The sequence below is a fragment of the Dipodomys merriami genome, unplaced genomic scaffold (assembly GCF_024711535.1).
Source record: "Dipodomys merriami isolate MVZ:Mamm:240054 unplaced genomic scaffold, mDipMer1.0.p SCAF_143, whole genome shotgun sequence".
NCBI classification, from domain to species: Eukaryota; Metazoa; Chordata; class Mammalia; order Rodentia; family Heteromyidae; genus Dipodomys; species Dipodomys merriami.
Genome location: NW_027202749.1, coordinates 3224858 through 3248030, shown reverse-complemented (window position 1 = coordinate 3248030; position 23173 = coordinate 3224858). Strand labels below are relative to the sequence as shown.

The 23173-nt window shown below is 58.5% G+C and overlaps 1 protein-coding gene across 6 annotated transcripts in view; it reads right to left on the bottom strand.

The window, feature by feature from the left end:
* The window catches only part of LOC138826550 (serine/threonine-protein phosphatase 2A 55 kDa regulatory subunit B gamma isoform), a 56271-nt gene that overhangs the window by 14288 nt on the left and 18810 nt on the right, over positions 1–23173 (bottom strand). For 2 of the 6 annotated variants that reach the window (XM_070021812.1, XM_070021813.1), the window contains exon 2: positions 41–138. In XM_070021812.1, coding sequence (XP_069877913.1) covers positions 41–138 — 98 coding nt within the window. Of the gene's footprint in view, positions 1–40; positions 139–587; positions 714–902; positions 1057–23173 lie in introns of those variants that run through there. The other 4 variants (XM_070021807.1, XM_070021808.1, XM_070021809.1 and 1 more) reach the window with 4 other exon arrangements.

Genomic DNA, 23173 nt, shown 5'->3' with positions numbered 1-23173 from the left:
ACCCACCCCTGCCAAGCCAGCCCCCCTCACCCCTACATACCTCTGGTTCCCGCTGGAAGATGACCACCCGGCCGCCCTTGTCACCTGTGGCCAGGAGCTCTCCAGTGTGGTTGAACTCAACGGTGGAGATGATGTCGGCTAGGGGAGAGAGAGGGGAGGGGTCAGCAGACGGTGCCCAGCACCCCTGCGGGGCCGTGGGCAGGAGGGGACCCAGGGGTGAGGAGTATGTCTTCACGATTAGATGCTACTCCTCACCCTCCTTTTCCCTCCTTTCCTCCCCCAAGCACTGCAGGTTCCCTGGGGGAGACAGATGAGTCTGTGGGGCTGTACCGTAACTCAGCCTCACTCAGGGACGGGGCCTCGGGGAGGGGAAGGGAGCACCACCCCCTCCACCCTGGAGGACGTTTCAGGAAGGAGACATAAGGGACCAAGGGCCCAGACACAGTGAGCTACAGCTGTCTGGACAGAGCCCAGCTCTGTGGAGCTGGGATGGAGGCTGGGCCGGAGGCCCGCCCGGGGAGGCCACCTGGGAGCATGCATGGTGGGCGGAGGGCAGGGAACAGTGCAGCACCCGCAGACGCTGGTACCTGGACGAGAGGGGACAGGAGGCGACACCTGAGGCCACCCGGGCGGGGCCTCATCCTGCTTCCTTGAGCGGTCTAGTGGGCCCCGGTGTCTGGCCGCCCAGGGCAGGCCAGCCCCTCCCAACACGGCTGTTGACGAATGAGACCCCCCCCACCCATTAGAGCCAGATGCCCAGTCCTGTCGGGTGACGCCCCGAGCTCACCCACAGGCAGGCCTCTGGGACCCCTCCCGGCCTGCACCCCAGAAGGCTGAGCCCTCAGCTCCGCATGCTGCTCCCCCTGCCCCCTTCCAGCCCCTGTGACCCCGGCATCCAGGACCTTTCTGAAAGGGCTGCCAGGTACCTGGGGTCCCAGACACCCAGGGCTGGTTCTCCTGCATGGGCATGGACTTGGAGAGGACTGACACCCCCATCCCCAGGTCCAGTCCTGGCACGGGAACACGGGAACCCCCTTCCATGCCAACATTCTGGGACTCGAGTCACAGAGACAACCGGCCCGAACATTCCAGGGGCTGCAACAGGCAGGAGGAGGATGGGGCCGCAGGAACAGGATGGCTCTTCCAGAGCCCCAGCTCGCCAGCCAAGGCCGGCCCCAAACCCCATCCACAAGCTTGCCCCGAACCGCAAGGCAGAACTTTATTTCTAACTTGCATTTATTCTTAATGCCTGGAGAATGAAGTGCTTCTATACAAGTCATTTCTAACATATCTGGAAATGTAGAAAGTGCTAGAACACTATCTGCATATGTCCAAGTAGCCATCGCTGGCAGATCAGAGCAGCACCCCCCCCATCCAAGAATGGGATGACCTCTGACCTCTGCATCATCCTCAAATCTCCGCCATCTGAGTTGCTGGAATTATGGGCATGAGCCACTGGCACTTGAGTTTGGATTTATTTTCAAACCAACCACAGCAGTGACACTCCTACCAAGGGACCAGAAAAGAGCATAGCACCCCACCCCACCCATCCTCTATCCTCCCTGACTGACAGCCAGCCAGCCAGCCAGACAGACAGACAGTAGGGTGGAGGTTTATCTAGAGACTCCAAGCTGGAATTCCACCAACCCTACCTCCTCCATTATTTTGACCTCTAGGAAAGGCAGGCGGCCTCTGCAGGGCTGAGGAGGCCCCAGTTGCCTTGACCCCCACTTGGCCTCCCTGCCCCCCCACCATGGGAGCCTCCACTACAGGGCAGGGTCCCTGCGGCCCACCCGCCTTCACAGCCCCTCCCCCGCTGCCTGGGCACTCGGGTCACCCACTGTCTCCTGAAGGAGGGACGCCAGCTGCTCCTGGGACACCGGTGTGTGACCACGGCCCACGGTGCCCGCTTCATGGTGAACGACTGTCTCTGACCGCCTGGCCTCCCGCTCCTGACCTGTGGAGACTCGCTGGCAGACAAGCCCTGCGTGGAGGGCCGCAGGGCTGGGCACAGGGTGGGCCCTGACCTCGGCCTTGGCTGGGTGGACGTGCCCAGGCAGGCCTCGTGCCTCTGGTGGAGCCGGGACCGCTGGCCAAGCCCAGCCCGGAGCGGGCACAGCACAGGCCAGGGCAGGCTCGGCGGGCGCAGCCCCAGCTCTTCTGCCCTGCGGCGCCCCCTCCTCACCCCCCCCTTCTAGCCTCTGCAGGCCCGGCTTCTGCCCGCAGCCAGCCTGGATCTCCGGTCTGTGGTTCCCTTGGACCTCCGCCCAGCACACAGACGGACCTACTGCCTGCCGTGGGCACCCGCCACCCCTCTGGCCCAGCACCCACACCCCGCGCCCCTCAGAGTGGCCCAACCCCCCCCCCGGCTTTCCAAGCCCTTTCACTGTCAGTCTCCGCAGCGGGGAAGGAAGCTCAGACACTCAATGCCTGGCTCCCATGGCTGCACTTCACAACCCCACCGGTGCCTGAACGCGCTGGGCATGCTACAGGCATCGGCGCACTGTGCCGCCGTTTCTTTTTTCTCTTGTACCACAGAGCCACACGGCGGCCGTGCAGGCTGAGCCACGCGGGGGAAGGCTCGGCCGGCCACCCCAGAGGGGGAGGAGGAAGGGTGACGTGCCGGGTGATGGCTGGCTGCGTCCCTCCCTGGCTCCGGATGCGGGAAGGAGAGCAGCGGGGCAGGGCCACCAGGGTCCCACCAGCGGGCAGTCCACACCGCGAGCTCCTGGCCTGGGTGTCAGGCCGGCTGCGTCCGAGTTAAGCCAGAGCCTCACCTCTGCCGGGCTAGCGGGCCACACACAGCTCTGGGGCTCGCCACTTCACCTCAAAAGCCCCTCAAGGGAGAGGGAACAGGATATAAAATTGAACATAAGATGCGTTTAATTATATAGACCAGTGATCACAGCCTCACTAAATAAACAGGCCGGGGGAAAGCAGCAGCAGACTCAAAATACCAACACAGCTCGCTTCAGGGTTGTGGAACTGAAATAGCTGTTCTCCATTTTACTCTTTCTTCTGAATGTTTTCTAAAAACCATCTTTAATAGCTTTATTGGGGGTATAACTGATCCACAAAGAACACCTATCTGATGGACCCAAGTTTGATGGGAATATGATATATATAATAACGAGTATACAATTTGGTGAGGACATTACACTGTGTATAACTTGTACATTATTTTTACTGATGGAGAAAATAATGCTATTATCACAATGTCCACATAACCAGACAAAGCAGTGCCGGCGGTTTCCACAGTAACAGGCAATTGAGGGCGCGCGTGTCACTCCCGTGCCAGGCTTCCTTGGTGCCCGTGTGACTGGTGTGATATTCACTTGGCAACGAGCAGCCAGCGCTCCCTCCCGGGCAGCCACCCAGGAGTTCCTTGTGCACCATCTAACCGACGCACTGACACACTGTCTTCTCAGACGTCAGGGCACGTACAGAAATCTCCTCTCACTGCTCTTCAGCGTGACTTTTTTTGTGTGTGTGTATATTGGGGCACATGGCCAGAGCTGACACGTTGTAGGCCTGGAATCTAAAACTCCCACTTTCAAAAACACGATACAGAATGCAAAGGAATACTATTCAGCCCTTAAAAAGCATGAGCTCCTGTTATTTGCAACCACACAGATGGGCCTGGCAGACATTGTGCTATGTGAAATGAGCCAGGCACTGAACGATCTGACCTACATGTGCAAGGGAAAAGGCTGGTCTGAACCGCTGTTACCAGGGGCCCAGGTGATGGGGGGGCGGGAGGGGGGAGGTAAGGTTAGGAACAGGTTAGAAAATTGTTGGATAAAAATAAAATAAATTTATTTAGTTTCCTGTCATGGTATACTCAGGATATGATCCCAAACCATATGCAGACATGCAGAAGGAAGGAAGGCCAGACCAACCAACCCTGCTCAGTGCAAAAGACACTCAAGGATCTAGACCCCGATCAGAAGATGTTCGAGGGACCTTGCCCCCGATCAGATAGATAAAGAAAGCACAATCGTGGTCTGAACAGCTGCAATTTTAACTGGGTAAAAGGATACTAAGAGTCAGGCGTGGCAGCCCGTGCCCATAACCCCAGCACCTGGGAGACTGAGAAAGGAAGATCATCAGCTCAAGGCACTCCTGGGATACATAGCAAGATCCTGCCTCAAAAAATAAAATAACAACGAAGGATATACAGAAAGTCTGCTCGTTCACACAGAAAGGAAAGGAAACTTTGCCGGGTACCTGTGGCTCACGTCTATAATCCTAGCTACTCAGGACGCTGGGATATGAGGATCGTGGTTCAAAGCCAGCCTGGGCAGGAAAGTCTGTGAGACTCTTATCTCCAATAAACCACCAGAAAACTGGAAGTGATGCTGTGGCTCAAGTGGTAGAGCGCTAGCCTTGAGCTGAAGCTGAGACACGGTGCCCAGGCCCAGAGTTTAAGCCCCATGACCAACAACAACAACAAAAAAAAGGAAACTTCACATAAACAGCACCCCACACCCCGTCCTCTCTCTCACGTCCGCCTGGCCTCTGTGCAAGTCCACTTGTGCGTTCGAGGTTCACGCAAGCATTTCCCTCTCCCGGCAGTATTGGCTCCCTTTCATGGCTGAGTAGTATTCCAGTGGCATCATACGGTTGCTTCTTTGACAGGACTGGAGTTTGGACTTGGGGCCTTGTGCTCACTAGGCAGGCATTCTACCTTTTGGGCCACACCCAAGCTTTCCCACAGTGATCCCTTGTTCTTCAAGGAAAAAACAAGACACAGGAAGAGAGGCTGCAGAACCTGGGTGAGGGGCTGGAGATCCCAGGAGAGAGATGGGGGGGGGGGGCGGGGGCCTCAGAACGCCCTTGGTCCGAGGCTGCTGAGCACAGGCTTCTGCGGAAGACACTGCCCCTTCCGGGCCATTCCCGGAATGGGCCAGCTGCGGCCAGCTGCACAGGCCAGGCTCACACCGCAGCAGAGACAGAACTGCCTGGGAGAAGACATGCACCGCCCTCAAGTCTGTACAATGACAACACTGATGACGCTGATGAACGTCATCTTCCAGTAGCCAGGTGACTGAAGTGCGAGGGAAGAGGCTGTGGGCAACCGTGAAGTTTGCTGTGTGTGTGTGGGGGGGGGGGGGTGGAGAGGAGGGGGCTGTGGGATTGGAACCCGGCCTTGCCAAGGTTCAGGCCACGTCAGCCCTCCTAGCCTCAGAGCTGCCCGTGCACTGTCCCCGGCTAGAAGGCAAAGCCGGCCTGACGCTGATCTGCACTGACGGCTTGAGTCTGGACCAGCCGGTTGGCCCAGGCTGGCTTCTGGCCTCGCAGCACCTGGGGTCCCCCGACTCCCATGCTCCCAGCCCAGGCCGCCGCTGGCAGGTGCGCAACACAACATGAAGAAGCCCCTTCAGGTCTAATCACCTCTACGTGTCCACCGGACCCCTGGGGTCAGGCCAGTCTGCTCGCATCTGCCCTGTCCCCGCCGACACCTGAATTGGGACAGAGCCTCCGGCCCCTTCCCTGCCTCCCCTCCCCTCTGTAGCCCTCGCGACAGCTTCTGTGGCGGCCTATGGAGCCTGGGCCCGCCTGGCTGGGCCCACGCTCCGCTCCGGACACAAGCCCGCTCCCGGGCCACGCAGACATTTTTCACTGCTTTGCAAGAGGCTGTTGACTTCTTCTGCAAGGACCTATGGCGCCCCATGGAGTGCCAGACCTTTCCCTGGGCAGCCAGAACTCAGAGGCGCGCCAAGCGGGCCCTGGGTGCACCCAGCCCTGCAGGGGACGTGGCCGCTCACACGCGCACAGAGTGTGGCCACCATGGCGTCCCGGGCTCCGGGCCCAGCGGAGGGCGAGCGGAGGCAGCGGCACACTGTGTGGGGAAAGCAGGGCCTCACGGTGAGAGGGCCGGTTCAATTCCATTCCTACCCAGCTCTGGGACCAGCTTGGCCTCGTCTCAGCCCCCGGGCGGGGCCTTCCCACGCTGTCCCTACAGCCACACAGCCTTGACCACCCGGCCACCTGCCTTCCCCCTCCCCCCGGCGCCACGCTCTCCTGGTCTCCTCCTCCACCACCAGCCCAGGACCCCAGACAGCCATGGAGGAAGCGTCTCTGAAGAGCCCCTCCGTCCTTCCACATCCCAGTGGCTGCCCTATGGATGGCCAGGCCAGCGGCCAGCAGGCTAGCTCCACATCCAAGGCTTCCTTTTCGTGCCATTTACAAGTATACTGCGCACCTCTGACCTCCGATCACGGGAAAGGCAGGCACTGTTCTCAGCCCTGATGGGGAAACTGAGGCTCCGGGAAGCACACTCATGGTCCCTGGGGACAGCATGGGAGGAGTGTTGGCGCAAATCCACCTGGCCAGGGCAGATTCCAAGGTACCTGTGGCTACACCACCCTGGGTACAGCCCAGAGGAATGCAGTCAACACACATGCCTACACACGTGCCCCGTAGAGACTAAACTACAGAATCAGGGAGAGGCAAAACGTGGTTTATACATACCAGGGAGTATTATTTAGCCATAAAGAAGAATGAAATCATGTCGTGTATTAGAAAACTGATGATAAATAAAACAAGTCACGTTCAGAAAGACAAAGCTCACACTTCTCATATGAAGAATCTAGATTTTTTTTTTAAGAAGTAGATGATGCTAGAGGACCCACAGGTCTGCACACGCAGACCATTCCATGATGCTGCTGACCCACACAAGGCCCAACCTGACCGTCCAAGGCCCCAAACGCCCGGGCCCGCACGCGGGAGGAGTTAATGATACAATGCCTAGGGAAGTTCCTCCCATCTTCCACAGCGAACCCATCCCCCTGTCCACAGACCCCTTAATGAGAGCCGGGGGTCTGGGGAGCTCAAGGGAGCCGCTCACTCCAGAGCCTGGCTTTCCTCCCCACCTCCAGAGGGCTGTGCGTGAATGGACCTGAATCCTCCCTGAATCCTTTCTCCCTTGAGGCCAAGGACCTTCTGGTGACCAGGTCACAGGATCCTGTAACAGATGCACGCAGCACTCCTGGCCAAGCATCCTCCCACATTCCCCAGGCTCCAGAGGAGAAACTCAAGTCAGGAAAGACGCGCTGGAACCAAGGTCTCAGGATTGGCCTTGAGCCTCCCACGGGCCGGCCTGCTCCTCCCCAGCCTCAGCTCTGGGGTTGCTCTGGTCAAGGGATGCTTGGGAAGGGGTGTTAATCTTAGTAGAAGTTTTAGTGCAAGGAGCTGGCTCTCCCAGCCAGCTCTCGCTCGCGTCTTGGGCTTGGTTAACAGGAAGGTCGGGGCTCTCACGGCCAGGCACCGCCCAGCAGCTCAGACCTGCCCAGGAAGGCACATCCCAGCTCCGGCAGCCCCGCCAGACAGCCCCCCACGCCTGAGGATTCGTCTCTCACGTTCTGCATGTCCCTGAGTGGCGGGTGGTCACACACACCGGCTGTGATGGTGACACGTGGCTCCAGGATCGGCCACCGCGGGCAGCTCCTGCTGCTGGAACTCCAGAGGGCGGAGCCGAAAGCCCAGAACAGCACCGGGGCCTCACCCGGCTCCGCACCCCGGCCTCGGTGCCCGGAAGCCGGGCTGGAGGCCTCCACTCTCTTCCGCACGATTCTGAGTCGCACAGCCAGCCCTCTGCCACTGCGACGCCCCCGAGCGGCTCTGGGGCCACAACAGCCATCCTGGGGCTCCCCCAGTAGAACATGTCCTACTCAGACACCACCCGTCAGGAGTGGCCGTGCCGAGCGGTGTCTGTGACTTGTGGTTCTAATATTGTAAGTGCTTACTGTACACCAACTGTACCCAACAGGCCCCCTGCATACCTCAGGCAGGACAGCGAGTCAGGGGCCCAGGCTGGAATCCTGGATCCATCACTTGCTAGCTGTATGACTTTGGGCCAGTGCTTGGACCTCTCTGAGCCTTACCATCCTCACCAGGTTCATGATAAGGTGAGGAGGGATTTGCTCATGGGGTCACTGTGGGGGAATAAGGTAACACGAAAGAGCTCGGATCCGTTCCTGAGATATCAACCCTGAGTAAGACCCATCGCCGAAGCCTGGGGGTGGGGGGAGGACCTCTCCATGGATCTCATCTCCATGGATGAGAACTCCTAGGTTCCCAGGCTGAATGCCTGCCAGGCCCAGGGTTGTGGTGCGCTGCACAGGTGGGCTCGGCCTGGGCCACTCTGCCGGGACTCACACGTACTCTGCTGTGTCACCAAATGAAACGGAGGCTCCTGCTCACACCCGCAGGCAAGTGTGTGACGCTGGCAGGTGCTGTGCCAGCTCATCCACCACGTGGCCTGGGTGTTCTACCAGGAGCCTGCCCCCTCGGCCATGGGACGACCAGCCTCGAAATCAGGGTGGCTTCTTGGAGGAGGAGGCACTGCCTTTGAATCTGGTGGACAGGGGCATACACATGCCCAGCCAGAGCACCCACGCCACAGAAGGAGGCAAAGCCCCTCCACAGGCACCAAGAGAAAGCCACCGGGCATGAGAACGCTGGGCGGCCATCCTGGCCCTGCTCTTGGGCGTTAACCAGTGGGGGCGGGAGGCAGAGGGGAGCGGGCGGCTAGAGTACACTCTGCCAAGGCCAGGAGGAGCCACAGGGTAACTAGAAGCACCATGCAACTGGGACTTCAATAAGTGCACCCAGCAGGAAGCACCCGCCCCCTCCCACCATGTGGGCAGCTGATTGGGACACCAGCCTGTCACTCCCAGGGCAATTACAAGGGGCGGGACCTGGCCAGGTCCCACTGCCCCAGAGACCATTTGGCCTCAAGACAGCAGAGAGAGGGTTTCGCAGTGATAGTAACAAGAAGCGCTGCCCAGCCTCTGCCTTCCTGCTCCAACAGGAAGGGAAGAGGGCGGAAGAGATGACAGCATGCTTCAAGGTCCTCTCTGCACCCGAGTGGGCTGATGGGAAACCCGGCGTGAGGCAGCTACGGTCAGGGCCCCGGGTGACAGAGAGGACCCACCCTGACCTCCCCGAGGCTCTCCTCACATGGGAGCATGTGTGCGGTGCTCACTCGGGGACCAGAGGGCCGCACGACCCTCCGGCTTGCAGGACCCTGCCTGGACAGCCAAGCCTCTCCCCGGCCTCCGCCTGACCGGCACGATGCACAGGTGGAGCAGCGTCCAAAACACCCAAGCGTCACTCGTCACCCTCTGGGACCCTGTAAGTGACCTCATGGAGTGTACCTACACCTGCACGTGTCAGAGTGCCCTCAGACGCGACTGGCATTGAAATGGCAGGGTTCGGGTGCCTGGTGTGTGGCCCAGGGATCTGTAATTAACGGGCAGTGTGGGGGCAATCTGGGGAGGCAGGGCCACGGGGGGCGGGCGGCGGGGGTCTGCGGGGGGCACACAGGGGGACGCAGCAAAGCCAGCCACACTCAGGGCAAATGTACCTGCCTAGGAACGTGGTCAGAATCAACTCTGGGCACGTGATGCCTGCCTGGCATTCTACCTACGTGGGAAACAAATCAGGAGGATCATGTTCCAGAAAACAATCCAGGGAACTGTGTCTCCATGTGAGAGGCTGGGCGGTCGTGGTGCACGCTGTCATCCCCTCCACAATACAAAGCCCAAGTAGGCGGGTCGAGGACCGAGCACGCGTCCAGACAGGAAGCATAACCCTACAATCACATCTAAAAACACGTCTGAAGGCCTGGTTCAGTAGTAAGGCACCTATCTCAGCGCCCCCCGCCCCCCGTCCCCCCCAGATCAGAACAAAAACAAGCCCTGCCCCAAAATAAGTAAATAAAGTGGGAGGAGGGGAATTCCCCCTTACTGGGCAGCAGGAGCTACCACATGGAAACCCTCGGCCTTGCTCCGAGGACCCCTACAGGACCTCTGCCCAGACCCCCTCCTCACCACACACCGGATGGAAATACTTCTCATCATCCACTGCTCGCGTGACCGTGCCCTCCTGACCCGCACGGCACTCGTGGTGACCAGAGCCTTTCTCTATTATGCAGGGTGTCGGGCGGATGGGGGGTGTCTCATCTGGAGTGAGCAGCCTGCGGCCCACGTGAGCTGAGCAGCAGGCACGGGTCTAGCCAGGACCAGAGTCTTCCAGCGCCGCCATCTTTTAGGGGAGGGAGGGGTAGTAGATTTGAACTCAGGGTCTCAGGCTTGCAACTCAGCTCTACCACTTGAGCCACACCCCCTAGCCCTTATTCCCATAGTTGTTTTTCAGATGGGGCACGGGCCAGCTTTGTTTGGACTATGAGTTACCAACCTGATCGCCCCTAGCTAGCTAGGTGACGGCATGAACGCTCTACTCAGCCTGGTTGTTGAGATGGGGCATCTCACCTTTTTGCCTGAGCTGGTCCCAAAGCCAGATCATCTCCACCTCCCAAGGAGCTGAGGCCACACACAAGTACCACGCCCGGCCCTACTAGTGCCATCTAAGCAAACCCTGTGCCTTTCCAGCAGTGCACAAGGGTTTGTGTTCGTGAGCTCCTAGAATTCTCACAGGCCCGTGATATTTAAAGATAAGAAGACCCAATGGGAATTCACCAAGGGGCTGAGCCCCATCCCCTCCTGCCTCTCACCACCTCCCACCCACCTTCTTGGAGCTGGCTTCCTACAAGCATGGACAGTGGTTTCATAAACAAGTACCTGGCTGAATAAATGACTGGGGTGAGGGGAGGAGCAAACGTCTCAGGATGGATAAGCAGCAGAATGGTCCCCCATCAAATTAGGGGGAGGGTGGAGGGGGACCAGAAGGCAGCCCCATACCATGCAGTAACACAAGCACTTTCACTACAGTTTATGGCCACCAGGGCCCATGAGAAAGTCCCCAGGCTCCCTCGTGACTACACGGGAAGGGGGCGAGCCTATTCTCCATGGCCGGGGCCGGCTCAGGGGAGCAGCCGTCTCCAGTCACATGCTGACAACACCCTGAAAACCCCATTTACAAACCCACACGAATGCCATCCCGGTGAGCGTGGAAAGGCAGCCTGACCGAGCGCCTGGGGACGGCAGCATGGCCGGGGCCTCACTGCTCCCCGGGACGGCTGTCGCCCTAGGGTGACTTCGTCGCCAGTGTCATCCTCATTGATGTTAGAGGCCTGGGACGCAGAGATAAAGTATAATGGCAATTCCAATCGCCATGACGGGACTGAGTGTAAGTGTGAGGCTCAGCTAGCCCAACTGAGAACATGTTGTAAGCAATAATATACTTTCTGTGTGTGGGGGTTCACACGCACGCGTACAGCTCTAACTTTGGTAAATACAGTATTAGAAATTTCAAAAAATAAGATGTATAGGCTCTCAAATTAGCTAACAACAGTAAATTGAAAAGTGCCAATGAAATGATAGATGAGACCAGGGCCCCCCAAAAGGGAGCAAAGACATCAGGAGGGGCCAAACACTAATGTGGTAACAGCCATGACCACCGCTGTCCCTCCTTCAGATGCCAAACGAGCCCCCAAGGGAAGCTGGACTTCACGCCTTACCACACTCTCTGGGAGGGCTCGGCTGATTGGATCAAAAGGTAAGCAAGCAGCTAATCACCAGGTCTCCCAGAGAGCTGAGCCAATCACATTTCACTCCTGGGAGTCTGGCGGTAGGAAAAGGAGGACGAAGGACAGCAAAGTCTCCTTGTCGCTGAGTTCAAAGGAGAAAGGCACAGAGAGCACCAGAACTAAGACTGTGACAGCCTGGAGGCTGCCACCCACATCTCAGCTGGGGACACTGAGTTGGGACAAGGCCAGGACTCACCGAGGCCCGGATGGAGCTGGGCGGAGCAGGAAGAAAATCCAGGCCGCTGACCTCAGTGGTCACGCCAAGACTTTGTATTCTCCACCGGCCTGCACACCTTCTTGTCTCCTGTCTGAAGTGTCTGAAGAAATCTCCATTTCTGCCTCTACTGTGTGAGGCTTTGGGGAATGCTGGCCCTGGGAAGCCGGGCCCGGCTGGGGTCCCATCTACGAACCTGTGCCCCATGCTGCCCTTGTTTTCACAGGAGTCTCAACCCGGTGCCACCAGGCAGGCTGGCGAGCTCCAAGCCCGAGACCCACGGTGAGTGGAGTCCGGGGCTGGGCCTCCCGGAGGCCTTCCGAGCTAATGAGGCCGTGCGTGAGCTGTAATTACACCAGCTCATAAGCCCGCTCGGGGGACCAGGGCGGGCAAGTGTGCGTGTTCACGCAGGGCCTAATGAAGCGTCCTGGGTTCTACAAATCTCACCGTGTGATTTAATTAACCCTCTGCTCCGGTTCTGCCCTTGGCACACACGTTCCCCCCACACACACACACACAGTGGGTGGAGCAGACTCCCAGAGCCCTGGGTGGGGGGCAGAGGGAAGGAGCGAGTAACTACATTCTGCAAGGCCCGGGGTGGCACGAGAGACAGCGGTGCCACCGACGGCTCATGGGGCCTGAGCTGGGGTTCAGGTTCCGGTGCAGATTTGGGCAGGAGGGAAAGGAAGGGGGATCAGAAAGCTTGTGGGCTGGGGTTGGTGTGCAGAGCAGTGTGTGTGGGGGGTGCTCTGTGGGGAAAGGCGTAGAGGCAGGGCGGGCGTGTGGCAGGAGCTGCCTCTGACGACCAGGCTGGCTGGTCCTGAGGTGTGGGCAGGGCACAGCGGAGCGTGAGTCAGCCGGACAGAGAGAAGCTTGCTAGGCCCCTCCCCCTCCCACACACCCGCCCCTCCCTCACAGGGCCCTCAGGGGCAGGGCCCGGACTGTCCCCACCGTCATGAGGACAGGAGGGGAAGCCACAGGCCTGTACACAGCCAGGAAGTGGTGAGGCCGGCCTCCAATCCAGGCCATCCTCTCTCACACGCATCATCCAACTCCTCAGGGACTGGAGCTCGCGCTCCCGGTGAATACTAGACACAGGTGTGAATGCCAGAGCTGAAGCACAGGCCGGAGCCAGACACAGACAGGAGGATACACAGGCTGCCCCCTTCCGGCCCTTTCATCCCTCCTCCCACATTCTCTGTTCATTCACCCTCTTTCCTCCCTGGTCAACCATGTGTGTTTGCGAATCTCTTCTCCACTTGGCTTCCCAACAACATCGGCACCAGTGACCATGCCATGTGCCTCGATTTCTCCACCTGGAAAATGGGCTCAGCAGACAGGAGACTCGGGGGGAATTAAATGCACTAGAAGTTGGAAGATCACGTGGTACAGAGCTTGGCAAACGGAGTTACATCAATGTCTGGTAAATGCGGCAGCCCTTGTTTCTGGACGCTTCCTGCCGACGGAGGATTGTGCCTGCTGCGCTGCTCCTACCCACCCCACAGCCCCACGGGAACCAATCCAGGCCTGGGGGCCAGCATGCCCGCAGCCCGGGGCGGGGCAGACTTTGGCTCTCACACTGGCACACTGGGGTACCACAGATGGCTCAGCCTTGGGCAGGATGGGGAGGGGGGCACCTCTCCCAGAGGTCAGCTGCGCCTGGCTGACCCCCAGGAGCATTTTTGGCTTTCTCTGTCCCGAGGAGAGAGCCTGAAGGGGGAGCCAGCTCTGGGAAGGAAGTGGGTAGGAGCGACTGTGCTCTGTCCCTTGGGCCCTGCCAGCCTCTAGCCTGCAGCGGGCAGCACCAGACTAGCAAAGTGGGTAACCAGAGGCTCTGACCCTCTCTCCTCTGACTTGTGGGTGGGTTCACACCCAGGGCAGGTCCCCATGGAAGGGAGGGGGGAGCGGCCGGGGCAGGAGGGGCATGTGGGAGCCAGTACATGGACCCCACGCCTGCCGTTGCCTGAACTGCTCACAGACCCGGCCCTGCGTTATAACAACTAGGAGACAGCTGACATCCTGATTCCACAGCCTGGCCGGGGTCCCGGGACCCCGGCTCCACTGTGACCTTGCTCTGGCCCGCCCCTGTGCTGGGCTGGGTGGAGCTGGGCTCCCAGAATCCCCAGCGTGATGCCCCCCTGGGTGCGTGTTCAGGGCTGGCCCTCGAGGCCAGCACTGGCTCCCTATGAGGCCACCCAGATGCAGGTAAACACGTTCTGCTGGCCCGGGACCCGCGGCCCTGGCCACGGCCGCCAGCTGGAGTTCAAAGCCAGGGAAAGCCAACAGCCGTCTCAGGACTGGGGGACATGACTCGGGATGAGATGGGAGGCTACAAACGGAAGGGGGGTGGGGACACAGAGGAGCCCTCCTCCCTCAGATTGCTCTAGGAATAAGGGGCGGCCCTGGGGAGGAGTGGTCAAGGCCCCAGACCTCATACGGCACCCTCTCCCACTCGTCCCATGGCTCAGATGGTGCTGGGCTCCCTTAGCATTGGCAATGCAGTCCAAGCACGCATGATGGGGCTCGCATACAACAGGGCTGGGAACCTGGCCTCCAGCAGGCAGTGACTCAGTGGGTCGGGAGTGGACAGGACGGGGCTGAGCCTCTGTTCTGCCACATGCATTGAATGGTAGCTAGGAGGGTACTCAGTAGTCATGGGGTACTCAGTACAGAGCTACCAGCAGAACTCAGCACACAGCTCCCAAGAGTACTTAGTATACAACTCCTGGGGGTACTCAGCACACAGCTCCTGGGGGTACTCAGTACACAACTCCTGGGGGCACCCAGCACACGGCTACCAGGTGTACTCAGCACGCACCTGTAATCTACTCCCTCGTCTGTGGTGAGGACAGAGGCACAGAGAGCCCATGCCACAGGCTCCAGGCTCGGCACACAGACACGCTGCCATCCTGAGGCTTCACACATGATCCTTTGCAGGTTACCCTGCTCCTGTCAGCCCTCCCTCAGGCTGGGCACAGCCCAGCACAGGCCTTGGCTACAACCCTCTGTACATCACTGAGCGAGGGCTTGGAGCAACTGTGGACAAACCCAGCCGTACGCATACTCTGCAGGCCTGGGGCCTGTACACAACTCCTCTGACTGTTCACCTCTCTGCAGGATGCTTTACCTCGGAGTGATTTCCAATGTGGGCATCGGGGAGGGGAGATGGAAGGCACCAGAAAAGGAGACTCTGTGGTCTCTGCTTCCCCTATGTCCCATCGACACTACCGTTCTGGGGTCTTCTGACCACCAGCTGGACAGAAAGCAGGGTGTCAGAACAGGGCAGGATAGACATGTCGAGCACCTAGCCACATTTACAGAGCTGACCGCAGACCTGGCCTACCACGGCCGTCCCGGCCCACCAGCTCTGGGCCTGGTGACAGGCAGCACAATCCTGGAGCGCTCTCAGTCCTGGTAAGGGAGGGGAGGCTAAGGCAGGCAGGACCAATGTCTCAGATTTGATCTCCAAGGGCCAGAGTTCCTCCTGTTTTCTGATTCCTAAGTCACATCTGGTCCAGGCGGCAGAAGTTGTGCAAGCCTAAGCTAAGTGTGGTAGCTCACACCTGTCATCTCAGCTACTCATGAGACTGTCATTGAGAGCATGGTTGTTCTTTTTTGTCCAGGTCAGCCTGGGCAAAAAACAGTCTACGAGAACCCCTTCTCAACAGATTAAAAAGGTAGGCATGGGAGGGGGTGCCTGTCATCTCAGCTGAATAGAAAGGTTACAATCCAGGCCAGCTTGTGCAAGAAATTAACCAAAGCAAGGCAGGGCTGGAGGTATGGCTCAAACCCTGACACATGAAGCCCTGGTTCACACTCCAGGATAAAAGAAGAAAAGGAAGAAGAAGAGGAAGAGAAGGAGGAAGAAGAAGAAGAAGAAAGGGAGAAGAAGGAGGAGGAGGAAGAAGAGGAAGAAGAGGAAGAAGAGGAAGGGGAGGAGGAGGAAGAGGAGGAGGAGGAGGAGGAAAAAGCAGGAGGAGGAGGAGGAGGATGGCCTAGAGGGCTGACTCACCTGGACTAGACTCACAAGAAACTATTGAACAAGTCAGACAATTCAATCACAGTAACCAGCATCCATCAAGCGCTGGGCTCCTTGATAGTCTGAGTTTCAAGGAAGAGCAGGACAGCGCATGTAGTCAATACGTGGCTGTGTATCACACAAACAGAAGCAGAGCCCTTGGCAAGTATCAGGAATCAGCTTGAGTTCACAGCCAGGAGGTAGCAGGCTGTGATCCAAACCCAGGTCTGCCGGACTCCCAGCCTGCTGCTGCCGCCGATCTAACCCTGAGCCACAAACCATTCTCATGCCAAGAGTCAGCCCGCTCTTAAAGAGCCAGATAGTCGATACTTCAGGCTCTGTGAGTCGATATTTCAGCCTCTTGCAATCCACAACATAAAGAGCAGCCACAGATAGAGTGTAAATGAGCAGGCTCAGTTGTGTTCCAGTAAAACTTTATTTATAAACCAGGCACCAATGGCTCACACCTGCTACTCAGGCAGCTGAGGTCTGAGGAGCGCAGTCCAAAACCAGCCTGGGCAGGCAGTCCATGAGACTCTTCTCTCCAATGAATCACCAAAAAGCTGAAGAGCACTGGCTTTAAGCAAAATAAAAGCTAAGCTACCGTTCAAGGCCTTGAGTTCAAGCCCCAGGACCATAGAAAAAGCCATGAGAATTCACACAGGAGGGATAAAGACCATAACTCACATCTCCTTGATGAAGGTCGAGTTCCACTACCACGGAAGTTGGGAAGACAATGGGTGGGTGGAGGGGAATAGAAGAGTGGTAGGCTGTAGATGTCTCTGACATTTCAGTTCCCCAAATGGCTAGCCCTGGGTGCGTTCCCATTTCTCCAGTGGCTCTTCACACAGCATGAGAAATCCATGCTGGCTGGTACACCACAGACACCGCCCCTCCCCGGTGCCCAAAAGAAATGCCATTTGGTTGCCACGGGTCACCTTCTGCCTGCCGCGGCGCCCGGTGCTTTGCTTACTAACATGATAGGCCAGTTTTCTCCAGGCATCCAAAGCCAGGGACAGCGCCACACCCCATGTCCTCAGAAAGCCCGGGGAAGTGCCAGACTGCCCACGGCTGTCCAACACGGCCGGAACTGCTCAGACGTGAACACTAGCAGCTTGGCCACGCCAGATTTTTATCTGCTGGCAACTCGGGAGCCAGGATGCGTGGCGTGGAATGTCCTCCTCCCTCCAGCTGTCTGACTGAACCCTCCTCAAAGTTGGGGATGGGAGCTGGCGGAGAAGGGAGACTCGGCCTGAGGAGGTCGGGAACAGTGTTCTTGTCTGTCAAATGTCACTCGGCCAGGCCCCAGTCATCTCCACTGTCTGCTGGCTCAGGCCTGCTGTGGCTTGGCCTCACCCCCCACGTGGACACACACCTGAGTCTCCTCCTGAGTGGGCTGGCCGTCATGGAGCCACACCCCATACAAAGAGGAAGCCAGAGGGTGGCCTCAGCCCTCAGATCACCCCAAGCTGGTTTTGGCGTGGTCTGGCTGCCGTGTTACCCTGGGGTCCTGAGGGTGGTGAAGGAGAACCCGTGGGCTCTGTGGAGCTCCACAGCCTTCTCTTCCTGTCCCGAGGCCCAGGCTGTCTGGGCTGCTGGTCACAGACCTTCCTGCCACGGCATGGCAGCCCCACATGCCCAGGGCTTCTGCACGGCCAGGTAGGTCATGTGACTCATACAGAACAAGGTCACTATCGTGCCCACGCCAGCTTGGTCCAGTTTTTCTCAGGTTGTTCATGCCAAGTGCCAGCCAAAGGGAGAAGCTAAAACAACCACCACCTTTCCTTCAAGTTTAGATTCAAATTTATGCAATCACAATTGCTTCCTCCTCGTTTTCTGGGGTGGGGTGTGTGTGTGTGTGTGTCTGTGTGTGTCTGTGTGTGTGTCTGTGTGTGTCTCTGTGTGTGTCTCTGTGTGTGTGTCTGTGTGTGTGTCTGTGTGTGTGTGTGTGTCTGTGTCTGTGTGTGTGTGTCTGTGTGTGTGTGTGCATACCAGTTCTAGGGCCTGAGCTAAGGGCTATCCTGTTAGCTTTTTTGCGCAAGGCTGGGGCTCTACCACTTGAACCACACGTCCCCACCTCTGCTTTCTGTCTGTCTGTCTCACAGACACTCCTGCCTCAATCCTCAGATCTCAGCCTCTCGGGTAGCCAGGATCCCAGGCTGAGCCACAGCAGCCCGGCTGCAGTTGTTTCTCATTGAGAACTTCATGGGTTTCTGGAAACCGTATTGATGGCTACGGGACTCCCGGGGCTTCGTCCACGTCTGATGAAAGCCCCTCAGGTGTCCAGCTCTGCAGCCACCTTGCTCTCTCCCTGGGCCTCCACGGCACTTGCTTGTGGTCAGCAGACGCGGCCTGTGCCCTAGTCACTTCTGCTTTGGGGCCTGGTGTGCGGCAGACGGCAAACTGTGAACGCAACCGTAAGGGAACACTAGAGGAGCGGTGCACAGGGGGCTCCTGCCTGACCACCGGGTGCAGGAGAAACACAACGCTGTGGACACCCAGAGGGACGCGCTCGGGGATGTCAGAGCACAAGGGGCATCCCTCTGCCAGAGCAGTGCTGGAGCTGAGAGAACCCCAAAACTCCACTTACTACTACCTCCCCAGTTTCTAGAAAAGGCCAAGGTGAGAGTGGCAGGGTATTTCCACTCGAGGAACAGGCAGAGGAGACACACAGAGACACGTGTGTTCTCGAGGCACGGCCAAAACAAGTCCAGGGAAATTTGCCTCTATGAGCGCGGCAAGGCGTTGAACTGCCAGGATCAGCAGAAATGACTAATTACTCCAGTCTGAAGCCTAAAAAGATAAAGGATTAGATTTATTACGAATGCAGGGCTGTGCGTGCCGGCGGCAGCGCCTATGGTACAGCTGAGGACCAGCTCTGATGAATGGCGCTGCGTTCGTGCGGGGTGAGTCCCTGCTCCTAATGCTAGAGCACAAGACACAGAGTAAAAGAAAATTAGAAATCTAACTTTAGCACGGCTCAAAACAGCTCATTTCCATCCCAGAAGAGGCTGAAAGGAAGAAGATCACTTCATATCTGCTTCTGCATTAAGGAGATGTAAGCCAGGCTGTTGGGAGGAAGGGTCTGGTCACCCTAGGGTGGCCAGGTCCTGGGGTGGCCCTCTCTCTTCCTCTAGGCAGCCACTTGCCCTCCGGCCTTGCCAATCCCTCCACCCACCAAACCCCATGGAGGAGAGCATTTCCTAAACCAAAACCCACAGCCACATCCCATCCCAGACTGCTGTGAAGCCAAACCCTCAGGGCCAAGTCCGCAGGCCTAGGGCTGCACTTCCCGAACTCACCACCAGCCAAATGCACACTTCAGCACCTGGCGGGGCCGCACCTCGACACCTGTGACACCCATGGCTCCTGTACCCACCAGGCTGCCCGTGTCCACACCCAGTGCCATTCCCTTCCCTCCCCTGCATGGGAAACTTGCGAATCCCTGAGGTCCAGCTCAAGGAGGGACCATCGAAGCGGCCCCACACCCACCCAGCCCCACGGCCCCCATCCCCACACCAAGGCGCTGTGGGCCCTCTGTTCCAGAACTTGCCGCGAAAGACACGGAATATGGCACAGTCTCCTTGTCCACCGGTGTCTTCCCACACAGCCACCGCCAGGGTGTGACCACCAGACTGATACGGGCTGACTACACCCCCAAAGTCCACAGAGGGCACTCTTCATCCCCAAACATCAGGGCTGGGAGGCGGGGCCTAATGAGAGATGACCAGAGACCCAGGCTCCACCCTCAGGACCAGATTAAGGTTGTCATCTCAGCAGTTAGTTACCACGAGAGTGGGGTGTTGTAGAAGTGAGTCTTGCCCTCTTCTGTGCTCTCCCCACCTTGTGCCCCACCTTTGGGCACTGGATGAGACCACACAGGAGCCTCTTGCCGGGTGCTGGGCCCTCAATCCTGGACGTCCCAGTCTCCAGCACTGGAGAAAGCAAATCTCTTTTATGAATTACTCAGCTTCAGGTACTGCCACAGCAGCCCACCACAGACCATCCCAGAGACGGTGGGACCCTTAGGCCCCCAGGGTCTACCGTAACACGTCAGCTGGGCAGCAGCTGGGTGGATGGGTGGACAGATGGATATCCCGGGAGTTCATCACCTGGGACGTCCTGGGAAGAGGGTGTCTATCTTTAGGGGTTCATGCTGAGCAATCAGCTCTACATCCTGGAGACTCGAGCCCAGATCCCAGTCCATGAGAAGGCAGAAATGGGGAAATCGAAAATTCTGCTGGCTTCCGTCCCCAGGGGCCCGTCGGTGGGGCAGAATTCAGGAAGGCTTGAACCCCGCACCACGGCAGCTCAGGGGAGCTGAACAGCACAGACAAACTGGAGAGCGCCTGCTGCCCCTAGGGCACGGAGACCCCCAGCTGAGGCTGTCTGGGTGCTGTCCGTGGTGCTGACGCCGCGGTGCTGACCCCGGTGTCTTCCCACCTGCCTGTGCCAGCGCTTGCCCACACGCTGACCACTGGCCTCCCTCTGCGGGGCGTGCGCTCAGGTTTGCATCATCACACGGGCCTACACCTCAACTCTGCATCCCAGGCCTCCGTCCCCCCAATTAATCCTCCCAGTGAGGAGCAAACAGTTTGGGGGTGAAGGTGATCGGAAGACAGAGGGGCACGCCACCAATAGTAGACGTCCAGCCTAGCAAACGTGAGGCCCTGAGTTCAAACCCCAGTATTGCCAATAAAAGGACTGGTTCAGTGTGGTTCAGGTGGTCCAGCACCAACATCGAAGGGGTGGGGCTGGATAAAAGGAGTGGCTGGGGCCAGCCACACCCACAGGAGACCTTGGCTCCTCCTCACTCAGGCTCTGGCCCGCACTAACCCTCCCTGGCTCCATCCGGGACACGAGTCATGACTCCTCCTCCTGCTAACTGACCAAAGCAAATGCCCAGCACAGGGCGGCTCTCAGCCAAGCAGCCGGAGCTCAGAGTGTCTGCCTGGCTCACAGGGGCCAGCTGAGCTGCCAGGCCCAGCCGCCACATCCTGATGAGATTTGGAAACCGCCAGCAGCGTGGGGACTCGGGGACAAGGACTCCGCCTGTGCCCGAGAAGGCCACCGGGCTGGGTCTACCGCGCCACCTCCCACACCGGGTTCAGCCATCTGCCCCCAGCAGAAGGTCTGGCCTCCCCTCCGCCCTGAGTGCTGGAGGCGGCGGGCGAGGGGGCACAGCTCCTGCCCGCCCGTGTGACACCGTGGAGCCCGCACGGGGAAGCAGACATGCCCTCGGCCACCTGCTCCACCTGCTCCAGCCTCCAAGCCCACCGCTCCGACTTGGAGGCCCCACACCAGTCCACCCATCTTTGTGCTCAGCTTAGGGGGGTGTGGGTTTCTCCTGTGTGTCTTGAATGGCCATGGGGGGAGTGAGGGAGGGCTGGAGAGGGGCACTGGGACCTCCGTGGTCATAATGATTACCATAGGCACTGGGAGAAGCCGAGCACTTAACTCAGCACTGCTTTAGCCCAGCAGAGCCCCTAGCAACCCTGGTTGTGAGAAGAGTTCACAAAGGGAGACACAGAGAGGTCAGACCACTCACCACAGGCCACCCAGCTAACGAGCTGAGCCACAGGGCTGTAACACACAGATCCTGCCTCCGTGCTTTCCTGTTCACCATGGCCAGTGGGAAGCAGCTCTAGCGGTGATGGCCCTGTGCGTTGTGCTGGGAGTTTGGAGGTCTCAGGAGCCTCCTAAGAGAGGCACCTCTGATTTCTGCCACAGCCAGGGGGTCCGAGGCGCCTGCACGGCCGTGACGTGCCCAGCACCACAAAGTTGGCCAGGACTGAAAGCCAGCATCTTCCACCCGACAGTGGCCCAGGACACGCTCTCGCCCTGTCTCCTGCACCCCTCCCCACGGCCTCCTTCCAGACTTCCTGGGGGCGCCTGTAGCCGTCCGATGAGTTGATCCCACCCGCCCTGGTGCTGATGTGTGGCCCCTCTACCTTCCACTGATTCTATCAGAAAGGTATTTACAGGCAAAGAGTTCCACCCTCCCTCCCCCCTCCCCCCCATGCAGCCTGGCTGGCCGGTGACAAGTGAGACACCAGGATGCGCCAGGGCCTGGCCCTCAGGGATCGGCAGAGGCCAGCTCACTCCTGTATGTATCACCCACGCTCAGATCTTTCTGGTAAGTCATGGCCACAGCTTCCTGGTATACAACCTCCAGAGCCAGGAAGAGATCATGAGTGGGGAGTCACCTCTGCCACCTCCTGGCTGTGTGACCTTCACCAGTAACTCATCCACTCTGGGCCTCGTGTGTGTCTGGTCTGTACCGACACAGACAGAGAGGCCCAGCCCACGGTGCTGTGACAAAGCTCTGGAAGATGCCGGGTGCTCGGAAAATGTCTTCCCTCCCCATCCACCCCCAGGAGTCCTAGCACAGCCATCTGTCCCGGGGCCGGCACAGATGGCTCCTGTGCCTCCCAACCCGCTGTCTTGCTGGGTCCATGCGCTCCAGCGGCAAGGCCCGCACTGGTTTGTCCAGCCCAGCAGCAGCAACGGTGGTCACGAGTCTCCCAATGCAGTGTCTGGGACCCTGGCCCGGTCCCAACGTTGGATTAGAAAGGAGCGGGTAGGTTAGGAAAACTACAGCCCAGAACCAAATAATCAGCAGGGCTGATGGAGTAGACACGTAGGCGGACGGACAGGCAGGAAGCGCCTTCCTGAGAACGGAGGATAGACAAACAAGCCCTGCGGCCTGTTACACAGGGCTGAGTGCGGAGACTGAGGGAGAGGAGGCCCTGGGCAGCCCTTCGCAGATTCACAACAGCCAAGTCTCCCGCTACCCCTTCCTCTTAACGGGAGGGGCACTGACTTGCCCCCAGGCTGCTGGATAATACGCGAGGACATTCTAGCAGCCCTGCCAGGGCTTCGCACAGGGCCAAATCACCCATCGACGTTCCCTCAAGATGATCAGAAGCACCCGACACTGGTGGCTCACACCAGCAATCCCAGCTACTCAGGAGGCTGAGATCAGTGGATCATGGTTCAGTTAACCACAGAAACAAAACAAAAAGCAAAACAACAACTGTGGCTCAAGTGGTAGAGCACCAGCCTTGAGCAACAAGAAGCTCAAGGACAATAGCCAGGCCCTGAGTTCAAGCCCCCCAGGACTGGCAACAAAAAAAAAAGAAAAAAGAAAAAGATCAGAACCTTTTTACCCCATTGCAGCAAGGAAGACAGTACTAGAAGGGCTTAGTCTCCTTGTGACTTTTCACTGGAAGACACTGCACGGAGAATCACAGGACTTCCCATACCAACCCACCAGCCAGGCTTCCCTACCGCATTTTCATTTATTGTAAGGACCCTGGGTCAATGACATACATTCTCTGGACAGAGAAGCAGGGTACACATCATTTCAAGGTGCACAACCACATCCAAACAAGCGTCTCCCCATGCTCCTCCAGAATGATTGCTCACTTGCTGTCCAGGCAGGTAA